A 16,430-nucleotide genomic window follows, 5' to 3' on the forward strand; every position below is an offset into this window, starting at 1 on the left:
GGGCTATCTGACTTTTTCCATGTTTAAGTACTATGATTTGGTCCCAGTGCTTCTATCAACCCAGAACATGTGAAACAGAACAACCCAATAACTTAGTTTTGGTAAACCATTCACTGCAAGCACTTGAAACATTAGGTCATTGAAATTTGTCCCTCTTTATGATGTCATAAGGAGCTCTTATTATAACAATACCGCCCCTTAATCTACACTATCCAACCACAGCACTGCCATTTAGTGCAGAGAGAAAGAGTGAGAGAAAAAAATAATTGCAGCACAATTAAGTTTCAATTGCATCAACCTACCATCATTGTGATCAGTGTTTGCACTTCACCCGCTCATTTGCATTTTTAAGGACACCCAATACGGCACATTTTTGCTCACACCTACAAAGTGTCAATTTTAACATGCTATAATAAATTATCTATATGGTATTTTGAGCTAAAACTTCACATATGTCCCAAAAGATTTATTTGACGTCTTAAAAATTATTGTGACATGTCCTCTTTAACTTAATGATATGCATGTCGGAGAAAGTCAATAGTTACATTTTCTAGGTCTGAATTTATAAGAAATGAACAAGTAAAACTAAAGTTGAAACACTAGTTAAGTCTGACTGAAATCTAACTTTTAAGGTGCATGCAAACACACTTAACCTCCATCTGAAATAACATACTGTGACAGTAGGTATTGAATTAGATGAAGTATCTACTTATCGACCGTTCGAAAAAATAGATACTTTAAAGTATGGCTGTGTCCCAATTCAAGGGCTGGGACCTACTATGGATGCAACCTCAAACGGCGAGCACTTGGTTTCAACCGAAAAGAAACGGTCTTGCCTTCAGAGGACTAGGGGTGTCATGATTCTACAAATCCTCGATTCAATTACATTTTTGATTCTAAGGTCACGGTTCGATTCGAATCTCGATTTTAACTTTTTTTTAAAGACACAGCGGAGACGTTTCTGACTTATTAAAATAAATATGGAACCAGAAAAAAATAAATTTATTTTAGAAAATATGACACGGTGATGTAGATTAAACTATTCAACAGTATATCAAATTTAATCAACCTTAAAAAATATACGCAACATAAACAGAATAAATTTAATACAAAACATAACTTACAATACTAAAATAGGGACAAAATAATTTTTTTCTGCCCATCCCCTTAAGTCTCATTTTTTTTTAAAGTAATAACTAGGTAATCTACATCACAAAATGCATTAGTTTCTTTCGAGACATACAACAGTGAGTTTTCCTTTGAGCCAGAAAACACCAAAATATTGTTATAAACATATCACTGAGCCCACTTGAGCGTAAACACAAGACACTTTATTTAACAACCACACACAGCAACTTATGGTGATAATAAAACCAAAATGTGTGAAAGTATATGTTTATACGCTTCATGTTTATACAGTTTTTGGAATAGACAAATTTGCAGAAAATTGCCACTCACCAACTAAATGCTCACCAAAGTTTTAAAAATGTTATAAGTTAAAGTGTTAAAGTGAAAATGCACTAAACATAACAAAAGATACGTCTTTATAGTCTTTATATTGTATTTTGTATTTATGCATACATAAGCATGTAAAACGAACACGTATGAATATGCACAAAACAGACAGGGAACATACCTGTATATAAGATCTTTACATTAGGAGATTATAAATATAAATGGTGCTATCAGGTGATGATCATGGAGTCTGTTTTGAGGGGTTTGTCGCTATTTACTTGCACCTTAACCGTTGTGTCTCTTTCTCGTCTTTCTAAACCAAGATGTGTGTACCCTTCTTTGAGCAAATCGTTCGAGCTGTGCACCAGTCACTGATATAAATGCGAGTTTTGTCTTAGCAGGCTTAAAGTTCAGAAAACTTTACAACAATTAACAGCGTTATGTGCAGGAACTCCTTTCTTTATTTGGCGACAGTTTCTCTTGCACGGTTCGAGAGACTTCTGCATGCCAGAGACTCAGCTGCACGAGAGTGAGCGCGCGAGCGAGAGAGAGACCCGCACCTCACTGGTGCTTATTATGAAATTCCCGTTTTTCTCTGTCACACTCAGTCTAACATGCAGGAATGGCAAGCTGACCATGCCACTTATTTACATTACGCGGAATAGAAAATCTGTTACGTCTGACATTTTATCTCACGGTAAGTTACCACGGACCAATCAGCAGCCATGTAACGTGCAATTTCATATAATGACGTTAAACAAGCGCAATTTAACCACTAGGGACAGCTTTTTAATACAGTATATGTATTTGCATCCAGCAAATAGAGCCGTTTTACAGTTTTCTGACATTTTTTTTTATAAAACAATGCCTCTCCTGAGAATGAATACTTCGGGGTCTTGCTGGTTTTCACCTACTGTCAAATACTATAAATTCGGACATACTACTCACCTCGCCTTTGCTTTTGGCCTTATATATTATGGAAGTAAGGATTTTTTTCACATAACTTTAGCATTCCCGATGATTTGATCAATCTGGACATTTTAGACTGCAGATTCCTTGCCACCTCATTGCTCAACTCCATGCGAAATACATTTTGAAAGCTAGGCAAGCTTAGATCTTTAAACCGTGAATGATGTGAGCTTTAAGAAAAGGTAATGTAAGTTAAACTCTCAACAAAGCAGTCAAAGATCACGACAGTCTTTTGTTGAAAATGAAGGCTAAAATGTCAAAAGGATCTGGGTCAAATCATACATTTCTGAGCTTATAATGACAAAACGAAATACATTTTCTCCTGTGGTGGTGGATTAGACCGAGCCTTGAAAACGGACCTGCAAGAAAACACTTTCATATTTAATACAGCCCATTTGACTAATCTTTAAGAATAATATACGCTCCTGCAGGGCAATACAGAGGAGCCATGCATCATTGAAGTATTGGGGTTATTTAAGTGCCTTTAACTTCTAAAAGCTTTCCTTTTTTCATGGCTCAATGTATGCATGACACAACACTCTCAGATTCAGCGCATGTTTGACCCAATCATGCAATGAATTTTAACACCATCTGGACTCAAATAAACATTATTTATTAAATGACTCCGAGGCAACAGCTGAAGTTCATGATCAAAGCCGGGTGCGGCCTCATCTTCAGTCAGCACGGATTGATAATGACGTGACATAAATACATGCTTCTCTGCGTGCTAAAAAGAAGAAGCGCTTTGACCCTTGGAAAACTCTAGAAAAGACTCTATCTCAGAGTCAAGAATGCTGCCACAGGGTTTTAATGACTTTGTTTCACCTTTGATGGAGCTCACCTGGTTGCTGACTCTCTCAATGACGCAGGAGATAACGTGAAGCACTTGCATTTTAGTGTCGCATTCGTTGACCTGCTGCAACAGCTGGAACAACAGACTGAATATAGATTCCAGGTACTAAAGGTCAAAGGAGAGAAATGAGAGAGAAAGAGACATTAATGAGTTTTTAGTTAACAAATGGTTAGTCTTACATAGACAGACCATTACTTGTGTTTAAACTGAAGCATAGTTGGTAGAGTGTTGCATAAGCACTGTAAAACCGTGTGGGTTAAATTGGAAACACACACATACTGATAAAATGTATACTTGAAATGCACTGCAAGTCATTTAGGACAAAAGCATCTGGAGAATGCAAATTTATTTAATTTCCTAGAAATTGCATCATCCAGTTTTATGTGCAATAAGCATCAGATAGTGAACTGATTGTGGGTGGTCCAAGCATGTGTCACCGAAGCCTGAGGCTAACAAATGATTGGCTCATGATTACGTCTCAAAGTTAACAGGCAATGCAATCAAGTCAAATCTTCAAAACAACTGGAGGAGGTGGGATAAATCTTACCGGTAAGAACTGCTCGGTTCTGAACTCGAAGTCATCGACGGGTGAAGCAGAGTTAAGTGTAATGAGCGCAGGTGTGATTTCAGGAGACACGATGATCTCTTAAATACACAACTGATTAACAGACATGCAGATGAGGCTGCGAAGTACTTAAAGTCATAATTTGCCATCAGGCAAACAAGCAGGTGCTTCAGAGTTGCTCTGGGTTAATAGGCAAACTAATGACAAGAGTGCTCAGACATAAATGCATCCAATTACAGGTGAAAAATGACCACCCTGGTGTAAACGCTGTAAACGTAAATCAGTAAAGAGTCATTCAGAAAGGATATTCAGCTTTAGTGTTGTGGCTGTTTCGATGCGAACCTAAAACAAAGAAAAAAACATAGCATTTAGTATACGGATTGTCAATCCAATAAAACACTTATTTAATACAAATTTTAATTTACAATAATACCGCCCCTTAATCTGCACTATCCAACCACGCACTGCCATTTAGTGCAGAGGAAAAAAAATTGACAGCACAATTGAGTTTCAATTTCAACAAACCACCATTATTGCAATCAGTGTTTGCATTTCATCAGGTAATTTTTTGCATTTTAAAGGACACACCCAAAAACGGCAAATTTTTGCTTGCACCTACAGTACAATGTGGCAACTGTGGGATATTTATGAGCTAAAACTTCACACCAAAGACTTACATCTGAAAAATATTTAATAATATGACCACTTTAAAGCAACTTCCCTGTAAATGCTGCCCAGACGATAGGATTTGCAAAACTTTTGCCTGTATAATAAGACAAAGTGTTTTAGCGTAACAAAATGACACACTTCACCTTGAAAGAATACTGTAAGGACGGCCATTAATTTAACCTCAAATCGTTATGGTGCACTTTGACAAGAGACCTCTAAAGCCTGTTAAAGTTTCCTCAACAGATAAATCTTGAAAATTAGCCTGTAACCAAAACAAAATTAACATCATTATGAAGCCGGGTTGGTAAGGGATAACGGCAAAGCCTGGGGGTGAACACACAGAAAGTAAGGCACAAGCAGGTGGCTAATGACAGACCTCGCCGTCCTTTCAAAATGATCTATTACACGAGCTGATGGGACGGCATGCTGTGCACTATATTCACGTTTGTAACAAGCAGAAGATTAAGTTTCAAAACTAATGATCAAGAAATTTTGGAAGTAATAGCTTGGGGCTTTGAGATATTTATTTATAAGGTAGTTAAACGACACCAAAATGACAAGTCTCAACATCTTTGTGATTAATTTGCAGAGAACGTTAAAACTGTGATAAATTTGCAAGATTTTAATCATGCTACTCTTTTGTTTTTTGCACTGGACTCCTTAGTTATATTAAAGGGATGGTTCATCCAAAAATGAAAATTCATCATTCATCAAGTCATCATTTTCTCACCCTCATGTTGTTACAAACCTGTCTTTGTTAAGATGGAAACAAAGGAAAATATTTTGAGCAATGCTTGTAACCAAACCATTTTAAGCATTATTGACTTCCACAGTAGTATTTTTCCAAATATGTAAGTCAATGGTGCTTCCGTTTCCGGTTTCATTTCAAAATAAATTCCTTTGTGTTCATCAGAAAAGAAATATATACAGGTTCGTAACAAATTGTGTAAATGAAAGAATTTTCATTTTTAAGAGAACTAGCCATTTAAGTAGTGTTTACAAACATGCATTACAAAAAACATTACGGGAGTATGACAAAACAATGCCACTGATATGTTAAAGAGCACCTATTTCATTGCTAAAAAATAACATTATTTCGCATATTTGGTACAATAGAATGTGCTCGCGTGGTTTATGGTTAAAAAAACACAGATAATCTGTACATTGTGATTGATCTGAATATCTCTGATGTCCTCCTAACCATGTTTGAAAGAGTCGGTCACAATGCAATCCGTGTGTTTTTTGTAGTCCTAGAAAAGAGATTTACGCTGGATATGATAACTCGGGTCATTGTTTACTTCAGGGTTTGTACCTTTTGCATATCGTTAACATGTACTAATACACACTTACACACCAAAGGAAATTTAAAAACGTAAATCGGACCATTGGTGCTCTTTAAGATATGTCAGTGCAAGGTGTTTTTAAATTAGGGCAGCTTAAACATGCATTTTAGTCTGGGACTAGGATAAGCCATGTCCAAGAAACTGCCCCATTGAGTTTTTATTTGCGTCACATAGAAACAATTAAGTTTGTAATTTAAATATCGCAAAAAATGTATTAATTATACGGCCCCACCATTAACATTGCAATAATGTGTTAAAATAAAGCTGCAATAATTCGTATTACATTAAAAAGGACATAAAAAATAAAAAGTAAGCTTATAATAATATATTTTTTTTAAAGTTAAGGTGTAAGGTCCGATTTCACAGGAATGTCTGTTTGCCGTAATTTGACCTAAACCCGGGTAAAGAAAAGTAATAAAATCTTTGTTTGAAACAGAAATTATGACATTAAATTGCAGGTCACTTTACATCATTGCTGAAGTCGAGACCAACTCAATAGAGTCAAGTCCAAGACCAGAGAGAGTTGAGTCTGAGGTAAGATCGACTTCAAATCTGGCTTTATTTGAACTCGGAGTGGGCTTGGAATTATTATTAAAATCTTTCTTTGAAACAGAAATTTTGAAATGAAAAGTCTGAGTCACGTACAAGACCAGAGAGTTTCAAGTCCAAGCCAAGACCTTTTAGAGTCGATCTTGCTTTGGACTCAACACTCTCTGGTCTTGTACTTGACTCAGACTCGTATGAATTGGTCTCGACTACAACAAGTAACCTACAATTTTCTTTCAAAATTTCCGTTTCAAATAGAAATGACAATAGAGGCAAAACTTACAACTTAAAGTTGTCCTATTTAAGTCTCCTGTTTAGGCACACAAATTAGACGCGCCCAAACCCTGCTATTTTCTCTTGAGTTTTTTATTGCTAAATGCCAGACTGCATAGGGTGTAACTAGCAGAAACAATAACAATAACTGGAAAAACATGCCAACGGTTCAATCCATCTTCATTCAAAGGGGTTTAGGAGGGCTTACATATTCTACGGAGGAAAAAAAGCAAAGATAAGCAGAGCAGCTTTCTGTCTCAGAGGCATCTGCAGCATGACACATCAAACACATCTGAAAAAAGCACTCAGCTGCCTGCCGGGGGACAGAGCTCCCACCCAGCAGATATGAGAGAAGTATGAGTGAAAAGATGAGATTCTGTGACAGCAACACTTTAAGGAGACAACGGCCCTGTCTGGCCATCCAGAGCGCCCGATCAACACGACTCCCTTCACCCAAAGGTCCACACCGGTGTTATCGGCCCGCTCAGCTTGCCTCTGTTATGGATATGAGAGTCTAATCCTACTTCCTTCAGCTAATCCGAACGGAGAAAGTGGCGAATAATAGTTATTAGCCCCCGCGAGCGATCGCAGAAGACGCTTCAGTAACTCGAAAACATCTTCAACTGATAAAAAAGGAAATAAAAAGAAGTGAAAACAATTAATTGTCAAGTGCTTTCCCCACAAATTTGGAAACGCATGTTGTATATATGTATGAGGGTGCGTGTATGAAAAGGATTAGACTATTCTTTTCAGGCTGACAAACCATGAAATAGAACTAGCTGGATCTCATTTCCCCTGCATAATAGAGTTCAGCCAATGTTGAAACATGTGGAGATAAATGATCTTATACAGTGAAAAAACGAGGTGGTAAAATCTCCTGTAGGCACGAGCGCGCACTTGTCTGCAGAAAAGTCTCTCATTTCTGGCTTGGTCAGATACAGAGAGAAGCTGCACCTAACTATCGACCAGCTCATCGGTCTTTGCCTAGAAAATAACTCATGAGTTTTATAAGGAAGAGGAGTGAATTCTCCGGAGCTTTAGATAGGTTGCAGTAGTGTAATCTGAGTCATCCGTCTTTGCCTGAAGCCGCTGGAGCCTGCGGCGACTGTTAGGTCAACTCAAGCCGCACGTCTGCATACTGACATGACAGCACCTCTAGAGTTGTAATGCATCACTACGCTTACAGACGAACGTGAAACGCCAGCGGGGATTTTGTTTGGCTAGCCGAAGCATTACTAGTCTAAGAGCTTTTTAATTAAAATTGAATTTTGATGTTTGCGTGAGGGAACGCATTGTGATGGTCAACATTTCCTTCAAGGGTTTCACTTTTTGTAACAATCTTTATACTTTGGCAGCTAATTTGAAATGGTCCTGCTGTGTGACAAATTCATTTTTACAAACATAAATATTCCACGAAGGGCTCAACAAGGACGGCCTGGGGACACAGTGTCGAAACTGTCACTTCGCCAATCAGGCCAGCGCAACGTTTGCGCCATTAATTCAATCTGAACGTGCAAAAGGCTTCAGTCGAGTAAACGTAATGCATCCAAACAGTGAACAAATATGCAGCTTACAAACACATCACATTAATGACTTCAATAACTTATTTTAAATAAATTGCATCTCTTCAAAATTAGGGGTGCAACGGATCACAAAACTCACGGTTCGGATCACATTACGGATTTTGAGGCACGGATCGGATCATTTTTCGGATCAGCAAAAAAAAAGTATGGGAAAATTCTAATAACAAATCAAGAAATTACAAACATTTATAAAAAGAACAAGGTTGCACATTAAGTAAGGTCTAAAATCATTAGTTACAGAAATCAAATGAATAATAACACTGCATTTATTGTATTAATTAAATGTAATTATTATTTTTTTAAAGCTTCAGAAGTGATTTTCTCTTTGTCTTGGGTTCTTTGATTAACATTAATGACACAGACTTAAGTAGGTCAATTGAGCTTACTGTCTCTTTAAGACCAAATATGCACAGACTGCATCTCTCCGTTTGTGCACTACCGAGTCCCCTTAAACGAGCGCACAGACACAGACAGAGGGCGAATTACAGACGGCGCAGCATTACAGTCGTCCCACATAAAAACGTTACGTTGTTTTTCATTGCTCTATTAGCCAAATGTATTTTAATACACTACAGTATGAGAGAGAGTAGCGCAACTCTCTGAAATTTAAACATCAAGAGTTCTGATCTTTGAAGGATGATGTCTGACTCGAGCTGGACCGGACGCATTCAACCGCACGCGTGCGTTTGTGCGTAAAGTAAACTGATCACTTTAGCGCCGTTTTGCAGTTAAACTGTTTAAAATCACTTGAATGTTAACATTTGCAAACCTTTATAACACTTACAAATGATAAACTTTCCCTATTTAAATTTGCGTATTAATCCGCGAATCACATGCGAGCCGAACCGTGGGTCGTGATCCGTACGGATCACGGATCAACTGTGATCCGTTGCACCACTATTCAAAATGTGTTAAAACATTTAAAAAAAAAAAAATGCCCATTATTTATAATTGTCCTCCGCCAATGAAAATGTTTAGGGAAAGAAAAATATCTAAATTTAGCCTGATAAAAAAAGGCAAGCCTTATCATAGAGAATTTATTTTCTAATAAGTTCTCAACAATATGTAAAATAGTTAAATATCTTATTGGAGTTCCCATTTTTTAAATATGCTCATTTTCCAGCTCCCTTAGAGATAAACATTAGATTTTTACCCTTTTGGAATCTATTCAGCTGATCTCCGGGTCTGGCGCTACCACTTTTAGCATAGCTTAGCATAATCCATTGAATCTGATTTGACCATCGCTCAAAAAAAAAATAATCAAAGTGTTGCAATATTTTTCCTATTTAAAACTTGACTCTTCTGTAGTTACATTGTGTCCTAAGACCGACGGAAAATTAAAAGTTGTGATTTTCTAGGCAGATATGGCCAGGAACTATACTCTTATTCGGGCGTAATAATCAAGGACTTTGCTGCTGTAACATGGCTACAGCAGGCGCAATGAAATTACGCAGTCCTCGAAAATATTAAAAGTTTATATTATATATTAATATTAAAAGGGGACTATTTTTGGCACTGCGTAATATCATTGCGCCTGCTAATTTTGTACAAAGCTCATCAATCTGAAAAGCGCTGTGCCCTCGATTGGCCAGCTAATCTGTATGTTGTGATTGGCCTGAATACCTCTGACGTCAGCCGGAAATGCGACACTCCTTACCATGTTTTGAAGATTAGCTCACAATGCAAAACTAGTCCAAGCTTTTTAATTAAAATTGAATTTATGTTTGCGTGAGAAAAAGCGTTGAACGATAATTATAAAAAAATATTTTAAAATCATTATATATTAAAGAGCACCTATTTCGTTGCTAAAAACAACATTATTTTGAATTTGGTATGTGGATAAAAACGCATACCGTACATTACTGTTGCCCCATAAATCCCTGCCTTCCTCAAAAGCTATGCAAACATCTATTTGTGGTGGCCAATTTTAATTTTGTGGCAGACTGAGAAATAAATGAATGTATGGGAATGTACAACAACGCTTTCACTTGATGTCACAGCAGTAGGCAGCGTAAATATAACGACACGCCTATAATCCCTCCCACTACGAAGTGATACTAAACTCAATGGAAAAGCTAACCAAGCCAAAGTGAGGTGAGCTGACCCGACCTAAACTAAACTAAACCGTGGGGTACTATGCAATGGAAAAACGCCATTAGTGAGACCAACAGGGGGTGCTCACCCTGTGGTCTGTGTGGGTCCTAACACCCCAGTATAGCGATGGGGACACTATACTGTCAAAAAGCACCGTCCTTCGGATGAGACATTAAACTGTGGTCATTAAAAATCCCAGGATGTCTTACGAAAAAGAGTAGGGGGTGTGCCAAACTTGCCCATTGGCCTACTATTCATCCTCTCATAAACCAATTGGCTATATCACTCTGGGGTTTACCCATGGGCTTGATAATTTAACAAACATGTAAACTTTATTTGGGTTCTTCCTGCACCATTAAGAGTGGCTTAATGGTGTTTAATCTGGTCTCTAGAGGACCACAATTTCGCATTGTACAAACATAAACACAAACACACAGGCGCATCGTCCACTGAGGAGCTCTAAGACATTTGAGCAGCATGCCAAAATGCCAAATGCTCTGTCATCACAATCTAAATATTTAAACTAAATGGAGCCTTCAGGGATGACATGGCATGAAAAATTAGGACACACATCGGTCTGCTTAGGCTACAGAATTTTCTATAAATTAAATAAATAAATAAACAAACAAACACAGAACTCAGAAGTTAATTAACTTAACTACACAATAGGGCTGGGGATAAAATGTATACAAGATACAACCAAAATAAATGTCGCAGGTATAAATGACAGAATTACATCTTGAAAGTCAAACACTATTGGAAATTAAGATACAAAAGACACCAATATGCACTTTTGCTTCCCCTTTATGTCTCAAGCAGCATAAAACGTTACTAAACATTATCAAAATGGGGACAGCAAGTAAGACAGGTGTGGAATGACACATGGGACTGAATAATGAATTAGTTCGTAAAAAAATGCATCTGGTGATGGTTTGGTTTTCAGAAAACCTACACAAAACAAAATGTCATCATAAAATACAATCGTAATAAGGGTCTCCATCACCTCAAGCACCATTAGCGTGTTAAAGGGGACATTTCAGAAGACTTTTTTAAGATGTCAAATAAATCTTTGGTGTCCCCAGAGTACATGTGTGAAGTTTTAGCTCAAAATACCATTTGGATAATTTATTATAGCATGTTAAAATTGCAACTTTGTAGGTGTGAGCAAAAATGTGCCATTTTTGGGTGTGTCCTTTTAACTCTTTCACCGCCAGCGTTTTAAAAAAAGTTGCCAGCCAGCGCCAGCGTTTTTCATGATTTTCACCAAAGTTGAATGCCTTCCAGAAAATGTTCTTCTTTAAATATATAAACATTCAATATACCAAATAAAAAAACAGACCCTCTGCTTTCAAACAAAAAAACCCGTTTCATCCTACCTTCAGTGGTTCTTTTGTAATCAGCTTTTGAATATGGGTAGGTTTCTGCAAAAACACCACATTTTGAGCAAAAAGCAGAGATAATTCCATTTTTGTGACAGACTTTTCATAGAGATCCCATTCAGAGCGATCTTTAAAACAGACACGGACATGCAGCCGCTTGCCATAGGGCAATACTTCCGGGTTTAAAAAGTTGCGGAAGGGCGCCACCTGGTGGATAATAGCGGTATTGCGGAAAGACGGAAAATCTCGTCATTGGCGGGGAAGCGTTTTCTCTTAATTGACGAGATATCTCGTCAATGGCGGTGAAAGAGTTAAATGCAAATTAGCTGATCTCTTCACTAAATGGCAGTGCCATGGTTGGAAGTGTAGATTAAGGGGTGGTATTATCCCCTGCTGACATCACAAGGGGAGCCAATTTTCAATGGCCTATTTTTCTTGCAAAGAATGGTTTACCACAAATAATTCAATTTCAATTCAATTTTATTTATATAGCGCTTTTCACAAAAGTCAATTGTTTCAAAGCAGCTTTACATAAATAGAAGCAGTGTAAAGCACAGAAAAACGACAGATAGCACAACAAAATACATGATAGCATGAGCAGTTAAATTTGCTGCGGCTATGACTCAATATTATAAGTGCACGTATTACTAAAGCAACGTCTAGAAGAGGAAGCTAAGTAAAGCCCAAAAAGGCTGCCTCCCCGGGGTGAAAAATACTTTACTGGGTTGTTCTTATTCAAATTTTATAGGTTGACAGAAGCACTGAGGACCCAATTATAGCACTTAAACATGAAAAAAGTCAGATTTTCATGATATGTCCCCTTTAATTCAGTAAAAAGTAGTATGTGGTCACTAGGCTACCGTCAATATTTGGAAAAATATATATCAAATATATAGATATCACCTATTTATTAAAAAATAAACCATAGTTTAAAAAAAATGTGTGACATATACTAACTGTGATGTGATATAAGATTTCGATCATACTGCCAGCCCCTTGTAAAAATTCGTCTTTATGGTAAGTGCTGCCTAGTAATAAGAATCACATCTAGTATGATGAGGACAAAGGAACACATATCACCATAATCAAAGTCTTCCATGTAAATGCAATCAAGTAAGGAATGGACAAGAGGGAGGAGCTAAACTGAGAAAATGCAAAATGCAGCATTCTGAAGCCAACGACAATCAAAAACTCCATCGTTATGACTGAAAAGAAAATGATTTGTGGAGCGCCTTTGCCTTTAAAGTTGAAGAGATCACCAAAACTCTGTAATACTTCCTCCCTCTCTCTCTCTCTCTCTCTCTCTCTCATCAAAATGAACATTTCTCCACATCTCCACAAATCTTCATTCTGCCTCCAGTTTCAGATAATCCCAACAATAAAGGATTTTTACAGACATCTGTCCGTTTACAGTGAATGACCATGTATGTTAATAGATAAACTTTTGCATCATATCTACCACACATCAAAAAGTCCTAAAAGATCAACAAATCAGTTAGTTTGAAGTTTAATTGGGTGCCAAGTAGTCCACCAAATGCACCTTTTGTGTGTTATTTATGTGTTGCTCTGGAATATAAACAGACTAAAAATCTATTACATTTAACTGCAACTATCTTCACAAAAAAACCTCAACCTACTGATCATGCATTATAACAAAAGCATTGCCCACAGCAGATGATTTAAAATCTGACAGTAACTGTCTTGAAGTTTATGGTCGTAGGTGGTGAATGTGTCAGAATAGTGCTGTGCTTGGATGGTTGTAGCACCTGTGCATAAATTACATTTCACAAATAAGAGTTTTACACTACTGACTGTTTAACAGCTACTATTAACACACTACAGCATACTGTCAACAGACTAAAACCCCCTGCGATCTCACCTTTCATCCCTTTTTAACAAGGACCAGCGTATAATAAGTTATAAAAATGCATAACAAATTTAATTCAGATAAATCTCCAGCAACCAGTTCACAATTTATGCTTTCGCATGACCCCACACAATTAAATACCCGTTGAGAAAAGCAAAGTCTAGCTATTGAACAGTCACTTAATACAAAGGAGGCGAAAACATAACTGTAAAAGCTTTTCACTGTGCACAAAATGGACAAAAAATATAGATTTCCAAGTAAATGCGGTTAATCTCTGCAGGCCTTAGAGAGTCTTTGGTCACTGACAGTGGGATTAGTGATCACCCACTGGTCTTTGCTGATTAATGGCACTGTTCATAAGCTGGCACCTAATGATGGCCTCTCATTATTTACCCAGACACAATGCGGCTAATCGGCTTCCTCACGCATTCCTAATTGGGGAAGACAATATTGATTTGAGCCAACGGGCGATTTGTTACGGCTTTCAATGATAAAAACAGAAAGTCAATAATAGCAATACTCATTGGGAATTCATGAGTGTTCTCCTGCTTAAATCAACGTTATTGTATGGCACATGCGGCTTTAAGCTTGTGTGCGGATCGTCATTCTCAAAATACCACACAATAACACACAACGGCATTTTCCAAAACATAAAAACAGCCTTGATTTTGATCAATTCAACTGGATTTAACACGATTTTTCAGCTGAATACAATCAAAGATGCTGGATATAACAAGATTGAGGACTAAAACCAACTTACTATGAATAGGGACAATGCAATGCACAATATGGCCGCACTGGCCAACAGAAGTCCCTTAAAAGAACCAATCATCACCCAATCATTAATTAAGACTGATGATTCTCTGGGGAAAGGGCTAAGTAAAAAATTACTTCAGGCGCTTTTTAACCTGCGCGCATGCGCAGTAGCTAAAACGAATTCGAATAAAGGTATTTCAGTGCATTTCCAGCTTAAGAAACATAAGTTATAGTACAGTTGACTCAACTACTCACGAGACATGCAAGAACCAATGAGATTCGGTGTTATCAACAGGTATATTTTAACTTGTATTTAACATTACTCCGATAGGCGCGATTTCTTTTTCTGCTTCAAAAAATGCTCTGGCTGCCCTGCCAATGGCGCTATAGAAAAGATTAGTTGATGCTCTGACGCTAAAATGCAATTTCTGGAATCCTTTCGGGCAGAAGACTTCTATGGGTTTCTGCCTTCCAATTGGTTGACGTCGAACTGAGTAATAGCTCATAGTCATAAAGTTGAGCTGATTTCAAATCGCCTCAATGCTCACACCGCCCAAGAGGGAGCTCGCTGCAAGCTCTCTTTGAAAAAGAATGACTTCCGTCCACTTTAACACTCTCGTCGATGGCGGTGTGAACACACAGCTAGGTTGTTTAGCATCGGCAGATGCTACAGGAGCGCACAAGCGCATTGGAAAGAATAAGGAAAGTGGTGCAGTCGAGTTTTTAGTGTGTTCACACGAAATGTGAAGCGCCGCTTATTCATCAAAACTTGGTAGATATTACAACTCCAATCAATAATTACAGTGGGCGCCCAAGCCTCGGAGCACTTACGGGATCTGCGCCTATGACTCCAAGTGTGTTCAGCAAAAGGCGGCAGATACATCTGGGGTGGCTTAGGTACATTATGTAACATATCTCGGTGTTTTTATGATATCAGAACGACCCTTAAAAAAATTGTGCAATAAGAACTGGCCACAATATTATTCTTGACCCTCTTTAGGGGCTGGAAACACCAGAGCTTTCACGCCCACGGCCGGCGCATATTTTCAATTGATTCCAATGGAAACTCCGCGTTTTTCAAATAAGCAAGCAGCTAGCGTTTTTTTTTCCGAAAAAAAAAAGTGCCGAGAGTTCAAAGATATTCAACTTTGAGTGAAAAGCTACGCTCGTCAATGTCAGTTCTCACACGGCCGTCCAATTACAGTGGAGGAGGGGCGGGACATTACCACAGCACCCAACCGGCTCACAGCTATAGTATCACAGCTACCAAAGCGCTCGGCTGAAAAACAGCTGGCATTCGGGGTCCGCATTCGGCAGCGTTTAAAAGTTTTGGTGTGTCGAGCCCCTTAGAGACTTTAACACATAATTAGACACATTTCTATATTTTTACAAAAAAAAAAAAACAGTTTTGCCATTTGTTGTTCAGCTTTTTAAAAGGAATAACAGGGTGAAAACTAATTTCCTTCATTGGACCATACTATAAATCGATGCACAGTCTTATCTATTTGAAAGGGGCTTACTTACCACAAGATCAGGGTCCTGCATGAGACTGAGAATGACCTCGTAAAGAAGAGGCCGCAGTTCTGGCTTAAACTTCACTGAGATCCACTGTCCAATGAGCCAGATGACCCGCCGTCTGATCAACTTGTATCTGAAAGCAACAAGTGTTCAAGAAATTAAGATTTCTTTTATAGTAAACTTTAAATGGCTGAATGTCTTATAAACAACAGGTTTTCTACTCTTAAAATCCTCCATTCAGGCAGCACACCTTAAACTTTAAAGAGATTCTGCTTCATTTCAATGAATACTGCATAATTTTAAGGTTTCTGTTCCCAGAAACAAGGTTCGCATTCAAAAGGAGAAAAGCTTTCTGTCAAATGACTTCTAAAAGACACGATCAAGCAAAAGCCTAAAACAAAACGCTTCACTTATAAAGACGTGCCTAAAATAATTATAAAAGTGAGGTACGATAACTTCCTAAATGCCTGATCGTCTTAAAATCATGCATGGGTGAATGAGCAGCCGCAAATACCCTCATGTACTGCGACAGAACGTCAGATAAAGTGCATCTGAAAATG

At 37.9% G+C, this 16,430-nt stretch overlaps 1 protein-coding gene across 1 annotated transcript in view; it reads right to left on the bottom strand.

Annotated features, from left to right (window-relative positions):
• The window catches only part of ipo11 (importin 11), a 167,551-nt gene that overhangs the window by 81,412 nt on the left and 69,709 nt on the right, over positions 1-16,430 (bottom strand). The window contains exons 16-19 of the mRNA XM_065247266.1: positions 15,877-16,003; positions 4,151-4,184; positions 3,825-3,865; positions 3,266-3,382 (exon numbers count right to left, since the gene is read on the bottom strand). Coding sequence (XP_065103338.1) covers positions 3,266-3,382; positions 3,825-3,865; positions 4,151-4,184; positions 15,877-16,003 — 319 coding nt within the window. The remainder of the gene's footprint in view (positions 1-3,265; positions 3,383-3,824; positions 3,866-4,150; positions 4,185-15,876; positions 16,004-16,430) is intronic.

The sequence above is a fragment of the Paramisgurnus dabryanus genome, chromosome 11 (assembly GCF_030506205.2).
Source record: "Paramisgurnus dabryanus chromosome 11, PD_genome_1.1, whole genome shotgun sequence".
In the NCBI taxonomy this organism is placed as follows: Eukaryota; Metazoa; Chordata; class Actinopteri; order Cypriniformes; family Cobitidae; genus Paramisgurnus; species Paramisgurnus dabryanus.